General features: G+C 36.6%; 1 protein-coding gene across 3 annotated transcripts; it reads right to left on the bottom strand.

The window, feature by feature from the left end:
- Positions 1–12,312: 12,312 nt before the first annotated feature.
- On the bottom strand, positions 12,313–20,151 carry arsh (arylsulfatase H). Of its 3 annotated transcripts, none has more exons than XM_044132921.1 (11): positions 20,088–20,151; positions 19,466–19,615; positions 18,586–18,707; positions 18,334–18,471; positions 17,125–17,327; positions 16,269–16,489; positions 15,363–15,499; positions 15,047–15,184; positions 14,805–14,964; positions 14,396–14,517; positions 12,313–12,748 (listed from the first exon to the last, which is right to left on the bottom strand). In XM_044132921.1, the coding sequence occupies exons 2-11, from the start codon at positions 19,606–19,608 to the stop codon at positions 12,348–12,350; spliced, it is 1,785 nt and encodes a 594-aa protein (XP_043988856.1). In that variant the 5' UTR covers positions 19,609–19,615; positions 20,088–20,151; the 3' UTR covers positions 12,313–12,347. The 3 variants fall into 3 exon arrangements, with proteins under 3 accessions (XP_043988856.1, XP_043988857.1, XP_043988858.1); XM_044132922.1 differs by having other exon boundaries at positions 18,349–18,471; positions 20,088–20,135; XM_044132923.1 differs by lacking the exons at positions 19,466–19,615; positions 20,088–20,151 and adding an exon at positions 18,948–19,138.
- Between the last annotated feature and the right edge of the window lie 2,735 nt (positions 20,152–22,886).

Genomic DNA, 22,886 nt, shown 5'->3' with positions numbered 1-22,886 from the left:
GATTGCATGTAGAGACACTTCTTGGACAAGTCTTGATTTTCCTTCAAAGTAAAATTGCAGAAGCATGATGTAACAGACAATGTACCAGTCAGTTTGATTGAACAGTACTTAAAAAGGCTTGTTCTCATGAGCCGACGTGTTCTTTATTTCTGGCTGATTACCAACTTGAACACAGTGTCATGCAAAACAATTCCTTTCACATTGTCTTAGCACAACTACAAACTCTGATGTTTGATGATTGCATAGATATTTTACGTGACATAAAATGGATATAATTGTGTAATGTAAAGAAACTGGTGGTTCCCTTTTCTGAAATCTGAAGAGTGAGTCATGTATTTAGCCGTACAGACAAAATTCTTTGACTACCATTAAAGCTGCAAGTCTTGCAGAATGTCTCTCCCAGTTTTGCACATACAGAAACTGAAATTTTTCATTTTTGCAAAATAGCTCATTGTCAGTCAGATTGGGAAAAGATATAACAATGTTCACAGAATTTTAGTTGATTTAAACTGTACTTTTATAGCTATGGTTTGCAAGGGCTGTTGTCATTTTTAAAGGTGTACAATACTTCAGGTGAAGGACTTTTGCAGCCTAATACGTTTTCTTTCTGGATTGGCCTTTTACACCTCCATCCAACTTTAAAGATGATGTAACTGTCTCTTTGCTCAAGATTAAAATTGAACCTTTTCAAACAATTCTAGTTGCTTTCTTCACTGCTTCTTCCTTCTGAATCCCCCCACCCACCAAAAACAGTTAAGTTTAAACTCTGGACCCTTTGAGTATGGACCCTTAGATGTCCATACTCAAACAGGAAGATGACCCACATCAATCTGAACCATCAAAGAAGCGCTCTTTTGCAGTGGACTTTTCATTCTGATTAGATCTGATTCCACTTTGTTTTTTTCTTTTGTTGTTGTTTTTGTTTTTTGTTTTTTCAATTATTTTCATGTATATCTTTTCCCTCTGAGATTTAATTCACCCCTTTTGGCTTTCATCATTTCTCAGCTTCATCAGCTGCTTCTCCTTTCAGGGCCAGAAGCCCTCTTTCCATCCTGCACTGTCTTTCTTCATCTCTCTTTTTCCTCCCCACATCGATGTCCCTCAATCTCTCCTCTCCCCGTAAACAGTAACCCTTCAGCCTGCTGTCACCGTCCAGCCTGCAGAGTCTCTCAGCCTCCCTCTCCTGTGGGTAAACATGACCCATGCTTCGATCATCCTCTTGTCATTTTGTCATTATTATGCCCTCTGCAACCCTCTCCATCTTTCTCGCCCAACTCCATCTCTCTTTCACTCAACCCTTGGTTCATTTTGCTCCCCTCTCGCCATCCCCCGAGCCATGACAAATAATTCTATCACTCTTCACTCATCATTCAAGACAGCTGCCTCTTTTTCCCCCTCCATTCAACATGTTAAGGCTTATCTGTATTTCTTCACATGCAGCCATATCCTCTATCTGCCCTTTTTTTGCTCCAACTCAAACAACTGAACTTACAGGTGAACAATGCCATAACAAGTCTGCATGGTCCCAAACGATTTTATTCTAGTGATATAAGAACTGCAGCCATCTGAGAAGGTTTAGCAAATGAGTCAAAATTCAGAACAAATATCTGATCAGGCCAATTAACAATAAATACTCCCTTTGGAACTTGGTAGAAGTGATCCCCTGTAATGACATGAAAGTAGTGTCTTCCACTCTGCCAAAAACGTCTTCTGATTTACTCAATGTAAAAGTTATTGAAAGTCCATTGGAATCTAAAATAAAATAAATGAAGGAAGTAATACAAATTAAAATCACAGGTAGTCTAGTTGAGTTTTATTCTGTCCAACCCTCCATTTAGATTATTAAGTTAATAAACAACATTACTGAATTTAGAACTTTAGGTTTATTAATGTATTTATGAATGAAAGCATTGAGATTGCATTGGGAAAACAAGTACATTGCTTTTCTGAAGAGGAGCTTGAAGCTTAAAGAAAACTGAGATGTAAATGTAGACAAACTCGAGGTCTACTAAATTCGTGCTGATGCACAAACACTTCTTCACTTTTGTGTCTCCACATGACCTCATGACTTTAGTGCCCATGTCCATAATATCAGTCACTGGATGAGTCAGAATTATCTCTAGCTTCATGCAGAAAAGACAGAATTTATTACTTTTGGTCTCAGAACAGAAAGTTAAGAGATTACCATTCAACTAATTTGATTTAAGCAAAAATCAAAGTGAATGCCAGAAATGTAAGTAGAATAGTGCACTTATATTCACATCCAAAACATTAAATGAGCTAGATTTAAATTGTTAGAGTTTGATATTATGACAGTGGGTTTTATAAAACCATAGTCCATGGTGTAAGCTGGAAAAATCTTACTAAATAAACTAACAACTAAAGTACTAAAACAAACTGTCCAGCTGCAATATCTTCTTCTAATAGTCTGCAAAAGGACATTCAACAGAACACTTCAGACTGTGTAAAATAATCTGTCTGTAACTTTTTTTCTTTTTTACCATTTCTATTTCATGCTCTCTCTTTGTGCTTCTTTCACACATTGAGCAATTTTTTTTTTAAAGAGCACATCTATATTTCCAGAGAAATACAACATCAACTCCTCATTTGTGCCACATTAATTATTCCAGGTTTTTATCATTCACCCTTGAAGTGAGTCCTGAGGAGGTGGGTATGAGTGGGCAAGGGGGTGGGGAAGTGCTGTAAAGATTTGGAAATTGTCTCTCTCCCATCCCTATTTTAGCTTCTTTCTCTGCAGATTTTCTTTACTGCTAATCATTGCAGTCTGTCTCTTCCATAACATGTTCCATTTTTGTCAGTCTCTGACAAAATACAACATAATACAACAGCTGTTGTCAATCTTTAATTTATAATTATCTTTTATTTTATATTCCATATCTTTTTGACTACTATGACAAAAAACTAGGCAGTCTGTATCTTTTTGGTCACATCTACTAGAGCTATTTCTACACTTTCTGTAAAACTGTCACATGTCTCCCATCCCTCTTTCACTATCAGCTCTTTTTTTCCATTATTCATTCTTATGCCCCCTGTTACTTCCCTTATTCACCAGCTTAGACCCTGCCATGGTGAGTTATAAAATGGATATCTAGACACTGTTCAGTTTTTTGATATTTCAATACCATTTTGTTTGCATTTGCATATTGTTTTAAAGCCTTCTTATGATTGTTGAAATCAATTTGCGAGTTTACTTAGGAAGATATAGTATATGTGATAAAATAAACTAATCAAATTCATTCAAATATTTCATTAATATTTTTATGATTTTTCCCCTCATTTATTTTTTTTTCTATTATTTATTTTTACCTAGAAGCTACAACTTAGTCTTGATAGCTTACAGTTTTACTTGCTCAAATCTTCAGATCTTTTATAAAATTTATAGTTTATTATTAGGACATATCCAGAATGTACACCATAATATTGTTTACTTCCCACAAAGTTCCATTAAATTTCACATAGTTTACAGGTTACTCTACAAAACGTTATTTTCCTGAACTTACATGGACAGAAAGGTTACTTTCCAGAACTTATTTCAAACCTACTTTTTTTCCCCCACAAACTTCCAGTTTAATCTTTAGAATTTAAATTAGCAAAACCTGCATGTGATGTAGTAGAACTGACCCTCAACTGGGTGAGCACTTCATAATTTACCCAAAACTGACAGATTACCTTCCAGAACTTAATCAGAACCTGCAGGCAAGTTTTAAAATTCTCAAAAAATTAACAGTCTACCCAGACTTTACAGGGTTCTTACCATAACTTACTCTGTGCTTCCAGTTTATTTGTAGAGACCATATAGTAGACTTACTTCACCCTCAAATTGCAGGTTACTTTTGTAGAACTTGCAGTTTACTCTTTAAAACTTAAACAGAATCTGCATGTTATTTTCAGAATTTACAATTAAAATGGACTTTCTAGCATACAAATATTACTACAGAACTTACACAAGACCTACTCTGAGGACCAGCCTATATATTTAAATGACTGTGAGAGCCAGTATTCAAAATGTTTTGAATTAGTTCCACAAATGCACCTGTAAGTTGCAGAGTTACCTCTAAATACTTGAAAATAACACATAATCTCCAGGAGGGTTACATAATACATTTTGTGAAAGTAAACTACAAGTTTTGTGAATGCAACTTGTAGGTTTTACGAAAGCCACACTTCAGTTCATTTACCATACAAACTGTATTAAGTATTGCTACGAACAGTGATGTCAGTAACGCGTTAATTTGTAACGCGTTACTGACGTCGGACCACTTTTTTCAGTAACGAGTAATATAACGCGTTGCTATTTCAAATCGAGTAGTCAGACTACAGTTACTTATCAAAATCACGGTGCGTTACTATCTTCTTTTGTTATTTACCATAATCGTATTTCCTCTACTCGTCTTGTCGAGTGACCGACGTCTCTATGCGACAGAAATGCAAACAATGGAGGAAGATTTTGTTGGTGGAAAAACTGGAACTATTTTCAGTTTCTGTCGCCAAGTCCGATTATTACAAGTGGCTTTGGGCTTCATTTTTTTTAAGTCGCTTGCAAATTTAATGAGCGGCGGGTTGCGCCTTTTGGGCTCGTTTTTAACGTGAAGTTGCTCATTTGGGCTTGGAAATAAGCAGAGACTCATAATAAATCCCAGAATTTGTTCGTCATTAAGGTAGTTTTACTCTGGCTCTCCCTGTCCATAATTTCCCCGATGATCCGTCCCGCTGTGTCTTTGTTAATGTCAAGTTAAAGTATTACCTCTGAATGACGTCGAGCTTCGCGTTGCGCTCCAGAAAACGGCAAACAACGAGACCAATTTGAACAGCGTAATAAACGTGAAAACAGCCACGAATAAACGTGTCCGTAGTTGCCAATAATTATAATGGAAACTTAACGCCATTATAATTATTAATATTACGATAAGTGTCACAAATCTGTGCAGCCATCTGAGTTGTGGAGCTGCAGGAGGAGATCTGGGCGCTGAGCTTTGAGACCAAACGCACCGTAACGCAGAACCTGGAGGCTGGGGGGATTTAGGGGGGGGCTTTAAAATCCTTAGAGTTTTCCAGACAACAGTGGACCACACAAATTACTCACGTTTTTTATTTTTTTGTACAATCTCCTCTTCAGTTCAACCTTATCAGTGGAGACACATTGTTGATGTTACCATTATAAAATAACTTACAATTAAGTTTTGGCAAAGCTCAATGTGATTTTCACAAGAGGCAGAGCGTTGTTGTTTGCAGCTGCTGAAAGTAACTAAAAAGTTACTTTTAGTGTAACTTAGTTACTTTCCAAATCAAGTAGTCAGTAATATAACTAAGTTACTTTTTCAAGGAGTAATCAGTAGTCCGATTAAAGTTACTTTTTCAAAGTAACTATGCCAACACTGGCTACGAACTATCTTTCCAACTAAATTTGCTTTAACCAAAGGTCATTTAAATTTCAAAACAAATAGAATTCAACACATGAATTTGGAGACTCTAACTGTTACCGCAAACAAATGCAGGTCAAATTTTATTATCTCCTACAGCCTATACTCACATTTCTGTCATATCTCTATCTTGAAATAAACCACACAGATGCCGCCTGGATGTGATTTAGTGTGAGTCTGCAGTTTAAAGTGTGATGTGGGAGAAGGTAGCTCTTTGAAAACCTATAATTGGTTTAAATTATACACACCACCCTAAGACGTCCAAGAAACTGGAAGTAGTTTAGCTCATTGCTGCAATTTTTTGCTTTGCCTCAAAGTCAAATTGCGTCTCTGCAACAAGAAACCTCAGAGTAGTTACTTCTGAGGGCTAAGCAAAAAATATATGATAGCTTAGGAGCCAATTTTTGTCAGTTTTTGAGGCCTAAGGACAGGAAGAGAGGGTTTGCTGCGTGTGCATCTCTAAGTGTAGTGAATTATAATTGTTGTATGTGTGTAGTATCTTCCTTACCAGGTTTCAATCAAACTTCACCTTCTCAAAAACGTTCTCTCACTAAAGGAGAACCAAAAATTACATCTTGGCCAGGTTTATGTCTGTTTGATTGACTTCACAGCTGCATGTTGCTTATATGACTGGGCTAATCTCTGAAAGTGTTTGACAGCATAATTACATTGGAGAGATAATAGATGTATATATATATGGGTGTGCTTGCTTGTGAATGCCACTTTGTTTCCTGCCTGGTGCCTTGAGAGGTAATTTAAACTGTGCGGTACACAACACGAACCCATGTAAACCACAGACATGACATCTTTACACACACGCACAGAAAGCAGCAGCTGCTTTAGACTAAAGCAGCTGCACTCCCCACTCCTAAGGTTTTTTAAGATTAGCCTTTGAATTGCATTTTAAAGACAACAAAAATTAAATGTTTGAGAAATAGTTTGTGTATCTGTACAGAGAAAGTTCCTGCACAAAATGATCATTTGAACTCCTGGAGCTTACTTCACACATTCACAAGGAATGTCAGGGAATATAATGGATTTACAGTACATTAATATGCCTGTGCTGTATTTTTTTAAGTGACATCTTTGTAATTACCACACTTATAGCTAGACTTATAGCTAGACTTATAGCTAGACTTTGCATTTCTGTTATAGATTGTTTGGACTCTGTTTCTTTTTTTTTTTTTTGTATTGATTATTTAATTTGTTTTACTTCATTCCTGTTTATTCCTTCTATTACTTCAGATTCATTTAGGTGATGGGTATATTTTGCTAGATTTAGTATTTATTTCTGTTATTGTTTACTGCAGCCTCCACAGTAAGTGCTCACCCATTAAATCAATAAAAGCATTTACACTGAGTCCGCTCATGCGCTGTACATCTACAGAGCCATCCGCCAAAATTAGAACCAATTGCACAAAATAATTCACCCTACAGTTGCTTAAAATGCCAGCTATATCAGTGAAAATATGGCTATATTTATACATATGCTGTCAGCATCAGCTGTGGCTATACATACACACAAAACATGTGGTTTTAATTCTGAAACCTTGTGTGTCAAGTTTCTTCTCAGGTCACAGCAGGAGTGCCAGTCAGGGCAGGGGAAATGGGAGAGGAATTAATGGAAAATATATATTTGGGAAGTTAAGAACTATAGCATTTTATAACACCACTCATGCTTATTTTTCACTGTTTATTGCTACATGGATCTTGTAGGAGCTCTGTAGTTCACAGAGAAGTAGAACTGAGATCGAGCGCTAGCAGTGCAAATGGGTGCTCCGAAATGACTGCCTGCGAAGTGTGCAGTGGAGCTGGATGCAGTGTAAATTAAGCTTTAATAATTTGCCATTTGCTTCTCTTTCTCAGCTGCCTGGCATTTCCTCATCTAGTTTCACTAGCTCCCTTCCCCAGCTGCAGCCAGTTACCTCTAATCAGTTCATTTGCGCTCCTTCTCAGTATGTTAAGCTGCCAGGTCTCTTTGTTCTTCACTAGCTCCTTCTGTTGGATTCTGTCTATCTCCCATGATCAACTCCATGCTCCTGCACCACCTCAACCACCCTGGGATATTAGCCAAGCTTCTCTTTGTGGACTTGAGCTCAGCTTTCAACACCATCAACCCAGTTACCCTCCACCTGAGCCTCCCCCATGTAACAGTGTTGACCTACAGCAGCAGGTGAGGCTGGAGAGCATCCTCTTCCAGCACAAGAATCATCAGCACCCTGATGGTGAGGAGAGCATACTCTCCTCACTCTGCTTTTGTCTGTATACAAATGGCTGCACCTCAGAAAACCTATCTGCAAAACTTATGAAGGTCACACATGACACTTCTGCAATTGATCTGAACCAGGACAATGACTGATCTGGATTCAGATGGGAAGTGGACCATCTGGTCCACTGGTTCTATCAGAACCACCCCGAACTTAACTCACTGAAGACAGTGGAGAATACCACACACACTGCGTCGCCTCACCATCTTCAACAACACACTGTCTACTGTGGATCACTTCCAGTTCCTAATACTCACCCTTTTTCAGGACCTGAGATAGTCCTCACACATAGACACTGCTCAGAAGAAGGTCCAGCAGAGTCTGCATCTAATACAGCAACACAAGGCGTACAGAAGATATGTGTGTGTATGTATATATATATATATTAATTGAAAGCAAAGTGGAACTAAAGTCAAATTCCTTGTTTGTGAAAAAAGCTAATTCTGATTCTAACAGAATTGGTCTTCTTATTAAGCTAATTGACTGATTCAATTTCTGTAAAATACTTTGTATTTTAAAACCTTGTTAACTTCTTTTATATTTGTGCACTTTCTTTATAACGTATTTCAGAAAATCTGAACGCTTAAAAATAATCTGTGATTAGTTGTAACTTTGTATGTTGAATATTGATAGCGTCAATTTGACTATTACTCAAAAACACCCAGCTTGTTCAGAGAGCTGTACTGAAATTAACACCATGCCTCATCTGACCTTTGGGTTTATTTTAACAGTCATTTATGCCCAGATTTCCCCTTCAGCCAAGAAGAGAAGCAGCAGAGCCAGAACAATGCACCTGGAGAGATCCAGGCACTTCAGCTAATTTGGTATTTCTTGTTCTCTTGTAGCAGCTCTAACATTGAAAGCTGATCAGTTGCGATTGTCTCTAAATCTTGGTCATATTTAACGTTTCCTCTAATAATAAACCTAGACCATACAAATGAAACCTATTTATTTTGATGAGAACTTCATAAGTTCCTGGTGATTCTCTGACTTTTATAAAGTCCAGGTAATACAATTTTGAGCCATAATTTCCAATTTATAAAGTTTCCTTGTAATCTGGAGGATTACAATCCTCCAGATTACAAGGATGATCTTGGAGTAGACTTTTGTGTTTCTCATGTCTAATTGGAGAGAAAATTTCACCTGCATGAATCTCTGCTTGATTGGCAAAAAATTTAGCTTTTGGTTTCATAAGTGATTAGGAAAATTGATTTTAATGTGGATTCTAAATATATATATATATATATATATATATATATTTTTTTTTTTCCTCCCCTCCAGTTTTTCTGGGCTCTAGTGTCCCTTATATGACAGTAGGCTGACAGGAAAGGGGGATGTAGAGGGGGGAAGACCTGTGGCAAATGTTGCCGGGTCCAGGAATCGAACCCGCGACGGCCGCATCAAGGACTCAAGGCATGCAAATATGGGTCGCGCTATCCCCTACGCCACCACAGCACGCCCCATCTAAATCTATCCTAATCTTGGGAAATGCACAGAAATCTACTCATGCTCTAATGTATTTGACATGGCACCTCAGTGAGTTAAAGAACTCACTGTTTAGGCTTATTACTGATAAGCGGTGAGACTATTTGGGTTAAATCTCAAGTTAAAAGTAGCTTAATGTTGCTTAATATCTTGCTACACTTCCTTGTACTCGACTACCTTACTGGCTTACATTTTAAGCTGTTTGCACACTGTTCTTTTGATCATAAAACATGAAAGTGCAACCAGTTCAAGCTGTGAAAAATAAATGATTGCTAATTAACTTGTGTAGTGTTGTTTCATGAATTATTTTCTTCAATTTGTGTGGTTCCCAGATCGTAAAAACACACAGTAATGAGGCACCATCAGACTGAATATACTTCACAGAAGGTTGAAAGTTGAGGTGTTCATTTGTAAGATCTCAAAAGAATATGTAATCTGATTGATGGCATTGCTGTCACATTATATTTGTGTGCGTTTATTTGCCGTAACAACATTATCAAGCCTTGACTTTTCCATTTAACTTCAATGGCAAAGAAATCCAGCTACAAACATGAGAAACGCAACCATTTTAAAAAGAAGGCATCTTTGGTCTATAATTACTTCATCTTCTTGTATTTTTCATACATGGGCCACAGCCACATGAATATCAAAAGAAAAACCAACATGAAAACAATGCATCACCAGCCTCCCTGTTATCTTTATTTGTGGTCCAGGAAAGAAATCTCCAGCATGTTTACGTCCTCATGCCTCAGTCTTCCATTTCCAAGGTGGTGTGTGTTTACGTATGACAAACACTGGGTTCTAAAAATGCTTTATGGCACCCTATGAAACACTGACCTTTGCAGAAAACCACCAAACTGCTCAGAATGATATACTGTGCACATGCTAGTTCATGAATGTGCGCTTGTCTGGGCCCCATGCTTTACATGTGGGTGTGTATGCACACAGTAGCCCTCCTGTGTGACATGATGTATGGCCAGAAACATTCTACCCCACCAGCCATCATTAACTCTGATGTACAGCCAAATGTCGTTATGTATGCTTGACTGCATGATTTACCGTTAGGGACATAATGGAGTGGCTACTGTAATGAACTCGCAGAGTGTTTGATGTACGGGACACTGCTGAGGGGAGGCAGGTGTGGGGCGGGAATAAACACTACATCTGTGATGGCAGCAATTATGGGGGTGATGATGATGATGATGAAATTTGTCTACTCGCTTACGACATGAGCACTGTCTTCAGGTGAAGGACAAAAATTAGGAGAAGCAAAAATGAGTCTGAAGAACAGTAAAAAGAGGAGGAAGGGAAATTATCAGATGCTGCTTTTGCTAACTTTGATGTTGGGACTGCCTGCCTTAGCTGGAGGGGAAACAATGATGATGACGATAAGGGTGATAACAAATGGTGATGACACCTATGATGAAGGAGTTCACACTGTATTTCATAGTGTTCTATTATTAAAGCATGTCAAAGTAGGTCAGTCGCCCCTCAACCCTCCTGCCTGGCACTGGTTTATTCAGTGAAGCAGACTTTGTGCACTTGATCTTAATGACGGGTTGCGAGTGAAAAGAAGAGATAAAAGTATTATGGTGTCTGCTGCAGAAAAGAGGAGAAGGTTATGAAGTCAGAGGTCAAAAGAGACGATGAGGAAGGAGCATAAAGAAAATGGTGCAGAACAAAGAATAGAAAACACCAAATATAAAACTTAGAATGCTGGAAAATGCAGCATTGTTCTGCAGTGGCTGAATGTGAATGACTTTTCTTGCAAAAAAGATGCAAACTTATTTTGTTATCATATTCATCATCAGACAGAATTCCAACCTCATTTTGACATTTTCTTTTCCTACCTCAAGACACTGTAGAACCATTCATCGTTTTAAACACAGTCTGACTTTGCCCCCTAATGGTGCAAAGAGTTAACTACTTTCATTTTACAAAATGCTTGGCAGGACCTGCGCTTTTTTGTAAAATGGCTTAGCACAAACAATCTGGCATTAAAAATAATGTTGGAATAAAACAACACTTTAAAATATTTAAGTGCTAAAGAAACTTCAGAAACCTCCAGTTCTCATGTTCGTGATATATCAGGGTCTAAAATGACCTGCTCTCCAGTAAAGATCTGAGCCCATGAAAAAGAACCAGATTTCAAGTTTTAAGCAGAACTTCAAGCAGCATGCCTTAGAGAAATCAAATCACCCAGTAATCCTTCATTATAAATGTTCCCAGTTCTCATAGCAATGACAGAGTTATCATAGCAATGACTTATCTTTAGTATTTTACATTATAGAAATAACACTTCTGGAGAGAAAAGAACATACAAATCACAAAGATATCACTGGTATTCTGGACCCTCTAAACCAGAATGTTTTTAACTGGTCAAATATGTTATCAGCACAACACAGGTTTGACTTTTGGAAAAAAAAAAAGACGTCCATATTCTTACAGATGTCAGTTCAATAGACCATCTGTCGGAAGAGTTGATAGCTATTCTTATTCAGCCTGGTTTATGCTTGACAGCTTCAGCAGAGGATAAAAAATGAAGAGTTGTCTTAGCTTGAGAAATGTTAGGGTTAGCTAAAACTAGGTAATAAACACAAAAGTACATTGCACTGTTATTTATTTATTCTTTCATAAATTTACAAACAAGTATAAAATGCAGCTTTTATTTCATGAGCATTAAAAAAAACATTCTGTACAACGAGGATGAGCCTGACTTGCAACAAAATGTGGGAAAATATCCTCTTAGGTAAGGTAGTTTTATTTATACAGCACCTTTTCAGCAACATTTTAGTTCAATGAACTTTATATGAATTAGAAGAAATACAAACAAACAAAAAACAGAAGAAAAGCAAAAGAAATTGATAGGGAAACAATATGGAACAAGGTTTCAAATTTACCAAGCTTCCATACAGAATAATTGCACACCTTGAAATTCTCAAATTCCAAATACATGGTATTTATTATTATTATTATTATTATTATTATTATTATTATTATTATTATTATTATTATTATTATTATTATTATTATTATTATTATTATTATTATTATTATTATTATTATTATTATTTTATTTTCATTCTTTGTTAAACCATCACACAGTAAACCTGCAGACATATGTCAACAAGTAAAAACTTTATTAACCTGAAACCTATTTATAAATGTTTTTGTCTTCCTTGCACCCACAAAATGGGAAGGTCCCACAGCACGGCTGCAGCCAGGGTCTCCACAAAATCTTTTCCCAGCTCATTTGGTTTTGAATTGTGTTGGGCTGAACTTGAATTTCATCAGATCCCTCTTTACTTGGAAAGGTGCTCTTATGTTTCTCTACAGCTTTGGCAATCTGCTGGAGGATTTCAGCGTATCGAGGCTCAGTCTCAGGGGTCAGTTGTCGGACCTCTGAAGGGTCATGGAAAAGGTCATACAGCAGCGGTGGGTTATGTTGGGTCACATGTTGGCCATGACACAGGCAAACCTTAGTGTCATAGCACCCCCCAGCGCCCGGAGGAAAGAAGTTTGGCGTGAAAAAATGCACCTTGAAGATGGAGTTGCCTAACAGAGACACACAACAAAAGCCAGAAACACTTAGTGACTTCTTCACCATATTGTTTCGCCAAGAACGTCAGACATCACCAGTGGAAACAGGCCTGTCCAATGTTTTGTTTGATGCCATTGCTTTTATTTAGAAACATCAATGAAAAACAGTGGCACTAAAACCAGGAAGCAGGAAAGAGAAGAAACTTGACAAGTGGGAACTTGTTGTAACTGGCAGTGTGGGCACTGACAATGTTGAAAACAAATCCCTGGTAAATGTTTGGAGCAGTTCACCAAAAGAACCAGAGAGCCAAATCTGACAACAAAACCTGATTCAAATCTTTAAAAAAACAAAACAAAACAAACAAAAAAAAAACTTGGTTGGAGATGGATTTCTGTTGCTAGAGAATCAAAAGGTGATATTGCATTCACAATGGCAGAAGAGTCTAATTTAGGCTGATACAAGCAGCAATACATTATTGGCATTATTTGAGATAGACTAGAAAATATTAGTACAAAATCAATAAGTGCACAGAAAATGAATTCCTATTTTTAACAGGTGCATATTTGAAATATGTGCCTTTCATGTGTATTCAGCACCTCTTACATTTATACCCCTAAATAAATTTAATCCCGCAAACGACCTTCGGAACATGGCGTCTATATTCATTTGTAATTTAATCTCAAGAGAATAAGAACAACAGCTTGTTAGAGAACAACACAAACAGCATCATGATGTATGCTGTATGGATGTAGTCAAGTGAAGAAAACTCATTCTTAGATATTTTCTGTTTCAGCAAGATATCGCAAACCAGGTGAGAGAAAGAAAAGAGAAATGCAAATCTACCTACATGTGGAATCTATTTTCTTTCACATGTTGAAAGGTGTCTATTGTGTATTGGGGCTGCATGAAAGTAAGAGAGAACAAAACTTTCAGCAGAAAACAGGAAGGCTAAATGGAGTTCAGCAAAGTTGTTCTGGTTTATTCTGTCAACCTCTTCCTGTTATGAAACAGGAAATGATGGAACCTTTTAGGAAAGCTCAGATTCTCAATGGAGTATACTGGGACACTTCTCTTATTTCCAAAGGTCACCAAAGTAATCGCGAATTCAGGATGTACAAGACATGTCAGCTTACATTTTTTTCTGTTTTCAAGTAATAGTAAAACTCTTGTAGATTCATTTTTCTCACACAGTTGATGTCACTGCTGTCCCAGCTGTAAATAATTAATAAAGACACAGGGCAGAATTTCTTTTTTTACATAAATGTTGTTATAACTCTCATTACAGGTGCACAAAAAAAATGTATTGACAGGGAAAATCCTGACCAGAGAATATAATTTAACTTCTACAAATCAGAATTACCTTCAAAAGTCAGACATATACATCTCTATTTACCATTTAACATAATATTATCATATGTTATGTTAAAAATGTGGATTCTACGACAATGAAATGTTTCAACTTTGTTGTGTTCTTTTCTGTCATTTTCTGTTTTGTTTTTTTTTTTCTGTCATCCTTTAGTAAAAATCACACATCATAAGCCAGTCATGATGAGATCTGTTTCAATTCTGTCTCATGGAAATATATCATACCTCATTAAATCTGAAAATATACATCTGCTGAATAGCTGAAAACATTTCTGTTTCTGCATGTGTGAACTTACTATCAGGTGGGTGCCACCGTGCTGCATTCAGGTACCCACCGCAGTAGTGGAACATGAATTCATGCTTTGATCGTGCAGCTTTCCCCTCCAGCAGTGGCATGAGGTTATAGCCATCTAAATATCTGAGAAAGAGTCAGAGCAGAGTAAGAGTGAGTAAAAGTAAGAGTAAGAGAAGTGAGGACTATGAGAAATGCACGAGGAACAACACAGATTTGATGTATGTGAAGATTCTGTGACAACATTTTTGATGACCTCCCATGTACAGTGTGTGCACCTGTGTTTTACGATAAAGGAATTAAAGTGAGATTTAGTTCACACCCAGACATTTTTCTCTCTTTTTTTTGTTGTTTTGACTATACGAGCTGTTGAAGATTACAAACGTTTCATATTATAAAGTATTGGTCAGTACCTATCTGGCTGGGTGTCCTTGGCTAAGTATTTCAGGGTGGGGTAGAGATCCATGAGGCTTGTAGGCTCATCAACTACTTTTCCTGCTGCCAGCCTGCCGGGCCAGCGAAAAATACCAGGCACCCTGATTCCCCCTTCCCAGCCCCCCATCGCCTTCCCACCTGGAGATGAGACAAAAGGCAGAAATTACACAAATATGTCTGGGAGTGTCATCAATCAAAATCACCCTGACGTATGACTGACCTTTATATATACTGTTCCAGCCTCCTTTCTGGCCAATAAGAGAATCAGAATCTTCTAAATGCCCACCATGGTCTGAAGTAAAATGCATGAAGGTATTGTTGGCTAGGCCAAGTGAATCCACAGTTTCTGTTATTTTACCTGAAAACAGTATAGGTTGGTGAGATACAATGATCACTCTTTAAAACTTTACATTTATTGAAATTTTATGCTTTTAGTCAGTTACGAACGCTTCAAGTAAAATAAAACATTCCTGCCTTCTGAGGTCTAACACAAGATTTGCACTTATTAACATATTAGATTTACGCCTTTATCTTACCAATGATCCAGTCCAATTCTTCTAGGTTGTCACCATAGCGACCATGGCGGCTCTTCCCAGCAAAGGCAGGTGTTGTGAACAGAGGCGTGTGGATATGAGCCAAAGAGAAGAAGAGGAGGAACGGACGATCCGCATTCCTAACGAAGAAGTGAGTCAGCGATGTTCTCAGGCATAACATCTCTTTAACCATTACTCATACTGTTGACATGTCACAAATTATCTGTGTCTTTTACTAAGTCAGCCGTAAACATCAATAAACTAATGCCAATAATAGGTGGTGCTTGTGGAGTCTTCCTCCTGTTCTTCAACATTCATTTTTTTTGAGATCCAGCCCTTATTTACCGTGATTGATGTACTGACAAACAATTTAGATGGACATAGATAATAATGTGGACAAGATCAGCAAAATAACAAGTTACAACTATGCCAGATTCTCAAATCAATTAAAATAATTTACTAAATGGAGTGATAACTTCCTGTTGCTTCATTCCAGCAATCTGTTTCCAAAGTTTCCCCCAGAAAACTTGCTAAGCCCAATGGTTGGCACGAGGGCAGTCATTCATCCAGCGGCCCGTCGTGTTTTTGATTTAAAAAATGTTTAAATTTGACAGGAAATTTGAAAATATCACTTGATAAATATGTGTTATTGAAAGGTTGTAAGATTAATACCTGAACACCAACTACAAAGTCTTAAATAATGCAAACATTTTTAAAAGACTTTAAAAAATAAGCAATGCTTAGCCTGGTAGGGGCAAAAGTAAAGCCTGGTGGCCCGTCAGGCTTATATTGCACTGAAGGAAACTCTGTGTTTCACAAAACTAACTTAAAGACAAATTTGGCGTATCTGTGAGTTTTTAAAAAAAGGACAGAGCCGCTCATTATTTTCCACCGACATGCTTACCTTACCTCTTTATAAAACTTTGTGCTTCTGCCAGCAGTCTCTGGGGCAGTGTCTCCACTGTCATAGGCTGTTCTATCACATCTTGGTTCCTCATAATGATGCAGTTCCAGGTTTGAAGAAGCCCAAAGGGGACATACCACACAGCTGCTGCTACTATACTGACAAAGAAAAGTAGCACCAGGAGCCAAAGACGAACTTCAAGGAGCCCACAGAGACGGACACACACCTGAAAAGACATATGGATCGAACACACACAAATGTACTGACTCTTTTATTTACAGTTTTTATGTTGCAGTTTGATTTTAGAATATTGAGACATATTGACACATATCATGTTACACAGTTGTGACTTTGAGATTCATGCCATTAGACATTAATAGTTTAAATGTTCTTACTAAACCTGTTTCCTTTTTTGAACAATCAATAGAAAATACTCTGGCTGTCACTCTTAAAGACTTCTATCAATATGCTTTCTTTTCATTTACAATTTTTGCTTCAAGTGCTGCTCCCTTTGCTCTACCTGTGGAACAGCTGGTTTCTATCTGTCCCACAGGCAACGTTCCTTGCCAGTTCCTCTGAATTTCAGTTTCAACATTGAGTTTTTCCTTAATGCGAGTCTCTGACTCATGCAACTGAGTTTCACAACCGAAGTTTCTGTTTTCAATCTGCTTCTCAAACCCTTTGGCACTTGTCTGAATGATTATATGAGTTGCTAAGCTTTTGACTTAATAACACAACAACTGTTTTTTTTTTTTTTTGAATGTGTTCCTTTTTGTCGAGCAAAAAAAACCAACAAAAAAAACATATGTTTCTTATAAATGTGGTGAAAGAAAAATAAAACCAAGACAAAGTCACACCCACCATTGTAAGTAGTCCCAGTCCAAGCAGTAGGGTTAGATGTTGGAGTGCAAGCTGAATATCTACCAGCACATCGCTGCCCTCTCCAGGAACGCAGTCATTAAAAAGTGTGAATGGCAGGCCATAGAAATAGCTGAAACCATGCTGGTTTGGGTGATGACAGTGATCGCCTCTGGATTCACAGTTCACACCCAGGTGCCATTTACCTGCACAAGCACAAGATTTTGAAAACAGAACTCTATTAATGTAAAGACAAAAAGAGCACAGAGTCCACATCACTACATAATTCTTCAGACCTTTCATCTTGCATAATTTGGACTGGTTTGATTGCAAAATTCAGCAGATCCTTCTACATTCTTTAAAATATCTTTCCTTATGTGTCATCACTCAAGGGCATAAGACTGAATGAAAATGAAAAAATACAGATACACACTCCTGGGCAAATTCATCAAGGGTAGTATTCTAAAAGGCCGCTGCTATTTTCTCTATGAAGACTGGAGAGAAAAATACTGTCTACTGAAAGTTGGTGGTTTGATGCAGGAAACTAACTAGACTTCAGCACCTGTTTCACAGTGGGTTCATTAAAAGTGACAAAATAAATTAACTCTGTGATGAAGATCTGTGAGAGTGTGGATTTTAGAACTCATAGATTCTTGTAAATAGTCTGGCGTTGTGTTATTGAGCACATATACAAACAAAGTTTGTATAATTTTAAAACTATCCTACTTAATTGCACATTTCATGGAACTTGAGTGTGCTATTTTTAACAAATGTACTATATTTTTTTCTTTTGTTATAAATGTTCCCTTATTTTTTATAATATTTTATCTCTGCTTGAATTTGCATGTTTCCATATTTCACTGATGGGACACCCAAAATTTTATTTCGGAGGGACAATAAAGGATTTTATTCTATTCTGTTCTATTAAATAAAAATAACTCTCCATCTCTTTCTTATTTTTTATTTTTTTTACCTCTGCTAAGTACAACTTTGAGCTTCTGCAATAGCAAGTTCAAATTGCTCTCATTTGCTTTTCTTAAGAGAGGCTTTGAATCGCCATGAATTTAGTGCAGGTTTCTTTGTGAATCTAATCCACATATAAAGAAAATAGCGGAAGCGAATTTTCTACAAAGGATGGAGGTAATGTCACTGATTTGTGAATTGTCAATTCAATTTTTAATAAAAGTATGTTGGAAGAGTTCTGAGTCAAACCTGACCGCCTCTTACCAACCAGGCCGGTGGTGTATCCATGTTGCTGCAGCCTCTTAGCAAAGGTAGTCTCATTAGGTGGAAGTCCCCCTGAACCTCCGAGAAACAACAGTACCTGGACACGGCCTGTGCTGGCCATCCCTGGTCAACACATATGAACGCAAAAACAAATTAAATAAAAACTGATGGAACCTTGCATGTGGCAGATTTAACTACACATTGTAAATGTTTGGCCCTAAGTAGGAGATCATTTACCTGAGCGAAGTGGATAACGGCCTGTCATCACAGCGGCCCGGCTTGGAGTGCAGAGAGGAGCTGCTGCAATGTACTGGGTCAGTTTAACTCCCTCTGAAGCCAGTCTGTCTATGTTGGGAGTTCTACAGGAAGAGTAAAAAAATACAAATAAAGAGTAATATAGAAAGTAGTATAATACAAATATTATTTTGCACTATACGATTGTTTTAGAAAACTTGGTACTAAGACCAGATCTAATTACACACAGCTAACCCATCTGTTATTGGCAGCCTTGGCAATTTGTTATTTTTCTGAAGCAGCAAACTCTTTAATTGAAAAATGTGCAGGAGATTTTCTTTTTCATTTTTTATCATTCTACTCACTTTGAAGGATGACAGCATAAACTTTCCTCTTCATCTATCCTTGTTTATTACAGTTTCAGGTTTTCCAGATTCCATATTTTTTCATATTTTTCATATGGGAAGTGCAGGTGAGTGGTTTTGTACTTTTTTAGTCATTTCCTGATTTAGGAAGCTCAGTGAACTCTTACCTAAATCTCATGTTTTTCTCTCTGTCCCATTTTGAAGAGTAGCTTTGTCACAGTTTTAGTTGTTTTAAACATTTTCTGTAAATATGGACAAATTTAGATGAAAATCTGTTTTATCTAAGTTATATTTTTTCTTGTCTTTCCAATTTTGAAAAACAGCTACATCAAAGCTACTCTGATCAATTTAAATATGTATATTATATCAAAATAAAATCAACTTCAGTTAGCTCAAGTAAGTGATAAGAACATCACTTACTTGTGATGTTCTTATCATGAATACATTTTATTCTTTAAAAGATTTTTCTAACATTTTTCAATTTCACATATCAAAAATATGGATTGTGTATGGTTTACCTGATGGTATCATTGCCATAGCAACCTACGTCCCCAATCCCGAGGTCGTCCACCATCATGAGGACAAAGTTGGGCTTCTTGTCCTCAACTTCCCCTATGACATCACTTCCTGATGCCAGGAGCAGGAAAAGTAGTGCCAGCATAGCAGAGCTGAGCAGAAGATAGTTATGTATTACTCCTATTTCTACGGCGTAACTATTTACCAAAAGTTGCGCCGTGTTAGTTTGATTGACATAAACTTTTATATTTTGCAAGAAAAGTTAGTTTAATTTTATTTTTATGTTGTCAAAACACATTGCGTTAACTAACCATTCTGCCAGTGATTTTATTTTGCCTCTAAAGTGCAAATTATTACGGGAATCTTTTAAAGACTGCATGTTATTGCGTAATCCCAACATATGAAGTGAATCTGAACACTTCTCATGTAAGGAAGGAGTGCCCAGATTCAGATACACTGTTATAAAACACCATTTGAAATGTGAGCTCTTGCAGAGTCCGCACGGCTCTTAGAGCAAATGTGCCGCAATGAAATGCAAGCCATAACGTGAGTGAATAAAACTGATTGTCTCCTGATTAATAGCAACGTTAAAATGTATTTAAACTCCTCGCAATTTAAACTCACCTCAACAAACCTACTCTACGCTTAAAGCTGTTCCTGCTTTTCTCAGGTCCTGCCTCCACGAGTTTACAGTAATAAATATCACTAACGCACAACACATTTCAGGCTCCCGTAAAACATGTAGCTCATGCGCCACGTCGATACACACTTATGCACTGCGTCAAGATGTCGTCAGAGTTTTAAAATACAGCAAATAAAAGGTTAAAACAATGAAAAGATTACAGAAGCGTTTAATTTAAATGTGCTCACATTTAAATTAAATGTGAAAAAGCAGTTGTGCTGCTAATAGACAAAATAATAATCAGAACCTACAAAAATTTGGTAAGTCCTAGTTTTGAGGAATATTATTGTTATTAGAAAGGAAATGGCAGTAGTGCAAGAAAGTACATTACATTTGTGGTCATAGGGAGGAGATGCGCAGTATTTTCATTGGACAAAAAGTTTGTTCTTGATATAAAATAATAAGACTTCCTTTGGAAAAATTACATCATGATAGTTTAAGATGCAGCAATCAAACCCTTCTTATAATTAGTGACTGTCTTTTGGCATATTTCCACCGGTGTGTTGATTATTTTTCTCTGGTTGAAAAAATTTTTAAGTTACAATGCCTCCTTGCCATCTCTTTAATCGTCCTTAAAACATTATATAACATATATATTTAACATATAATGTCTTTATAGATCAATGTAAACCTGAATTTAAATAATTTGCACCCCAGTAATTAGAATATTATTGAAAAGTTACATTTATTTCAATTATTCAATAGAACAATGCAATTATATTCCTTTAAAAAATCTTAGACATAGAATGATATTTTTTATAATCAATCTCAGGTAATTTCAATAATTATGGCCTATAAGTAAAAACAACTGACAATTAAAATATAAAAGATCAATAAAACATAATTTAAATAATAAAAATGGTTTGTTTTGGGTTTCACAATCAACTGTCACTGATATGTAATTTTATAAATATAGGAAGCTCACTGTTCACAACGTACCAAATCCATTCATATCAGAAGAAAGTAGAGTGGAAGGAAAAAGGTTGTTCAAAACAGAGCAGAGGTAGAACAGAATATTCAGGATCTTGTAGTACTGCCAAGAGGAATATGTACAATGCCAAACCAAATAAACCAGACAAAAAGCCACTAATAAAACAGCCTGGCCTTTCTTAGCAACTTACAGTTTGATCACTTCCACGTCAAGGTGTCGAACAAGTTTAACAGCCTGATGATCAAGCTTTTGTTAGTACTTTAAAGACAGAGAACACCAAACTGTTTCTGAGAGATTCAAACATAACAGAAATGTCTTGTCAACAGTATCCCAACATATGATCCATTCTCTGAGACAAAGACAGAAAATATGAGTTTGATCATTGTAAGAGAGATTTATCTGTATTTATATGAGTCAGTTATTTAATAGACATAGATAATCAAACCCTTCTTTAGATCAGTATGAGTCATGTGAAAGAAATTTCAGCCTCAATTATTTGTAATCAAAGCAAATCTATTAGTCATCGCCATGTTTCTGCTTGCACTCCTAGTACTTGGTTAGAAAGGATGGTTTTGTATGGGTGGAGCTGCTTCAAGCTACGAAATTAATATGTGGACATGTAAAGGCATCAACAGTGCTTGTGTTGTGCAAGGTGAACCTCAAGCAAGTTCCCACACTTCGTTTCTAAGGCTCTAATCAGGTGAATCTTTATAGACCTGTCACCATAAATCATTCACAGAACCTGCACTTGCTATGTGCGAGTTTCCATCTAGAAAATAGCTGACATTCCAACTTTTATTCAGTTGTTTTGTTGTGGTTCAGTTATTTTTTTTAAATTCCTTATGAGGTCTATAAACTTTTTAACATCTTGAAGGCACTGTAAAAGATGAAAAACAAGAAGAAACATTCATTCACAAGTACAAACTTTACATCAATAAATTTTTACTCAAGAATTATATTGGCTTTGCGAAGCCTTAGTCATAAACCCTTTGTATGCACTGATCAATTTTTACCATTATTGTCCTTGGGGTGCATGTCTTAGCAACATTATGACAGACTTCCAAGAAGTGTGTAAGGTGTGTTCCAAAGAAGGTCCACATTGTCATGCTATAATTTTCTAATAAACATTAAGCAAAAGTCCAGCTGAGACCTGTAAAAATAAAATAATTAAGTTAAGGGACAGCCAAGAACTGACAGACAGTTCAAGGGTTTGTCCTTATCAACTCATAGTAAAATAATCTTGTCCTTAAAATTAGCTTGTTTAACCATGTTTAGAGTCTGCAGAGTCTTGGATAGAGCTTTCCACTTCTGTGTAACTTTTCTGAACCCGACAGATATATCAGGTTCAGTTATTACAAAAAGTTGCACACAGTGGTGTGAGGTCACAGTAACAAACTGGATTTTTGCATGCCTTGATATTATCAGATGTAGCTTTTTCTCACTTTTGACACATTTAAATGTTTTAGATCACCAAAAGCAATTTTATATCAGACATTGATAACCTGAGTAAATAAAACATGCAGTTGAAAAGTTATTCAAATTACTTAACAAAAATAAAAACAATAGTGATATAACAATAAAATCCTAGAAAGGAAAGGAGTACTTTCTTATGCCCATTACATAACCCATGTATATTCAACCAGTGACAGATTTTTTTTGGTTTGTTTTGCTTATTTTTCTAACAGCTTAACAAAATTTCTTCAAGTTAATTTTCTAACATATATGGGATGCAAACCAGGTTCTTCATAATTTGTAACTCCTTTACCTTTAACCTTTTTTCAGGGACAAATTTTAAGTGGAGAGATGAACT

Source organism: Gambusia affinis, linkage group LG11, assembly GCF_019740435.1.
Source record: "Gambusia affinis linkage group LG11, SWU_Gaff_1.0, whole genome shotgun sequence".
Taxonomy (NCBI): domain Eukaryota; kingdom Metazoa; phylum Chordata; class Actinopteri; order Cyprinodontiformes; family Poeciliidae; genus Gambusia; species Gambusia affinis.
Note: the sequence above shows the minus strand (reverse complement) of the source record. Positions and strands in the feature narration are given on the sequence as shown.

Excerpts from the sequence above, each read along its gene's own strand:
- arsh (XM_044132921.1), bottom strand. The coding sequence starts at position 19,608 with ATGCTGGCACTACTTTTCCTGCTCCTGGCATCAGGAAGTGATGTCATA. Across the intron at positions 17,328-18,333 it reads GGTTGGTAAGAGGCGGTCAG|GTAAATGGCACCTGGGTGTG; the intron begins GTTTGACTCAGA and ends GTGCTTGTGCAG. Across the intron at positions 14,518-14,804 it reads AAGGACACCCAGCCAGATAG|ATATTTAGATGGCTATAACC; the intron begins GTACTGACCAAT and ends ACTCTTTCTCAG.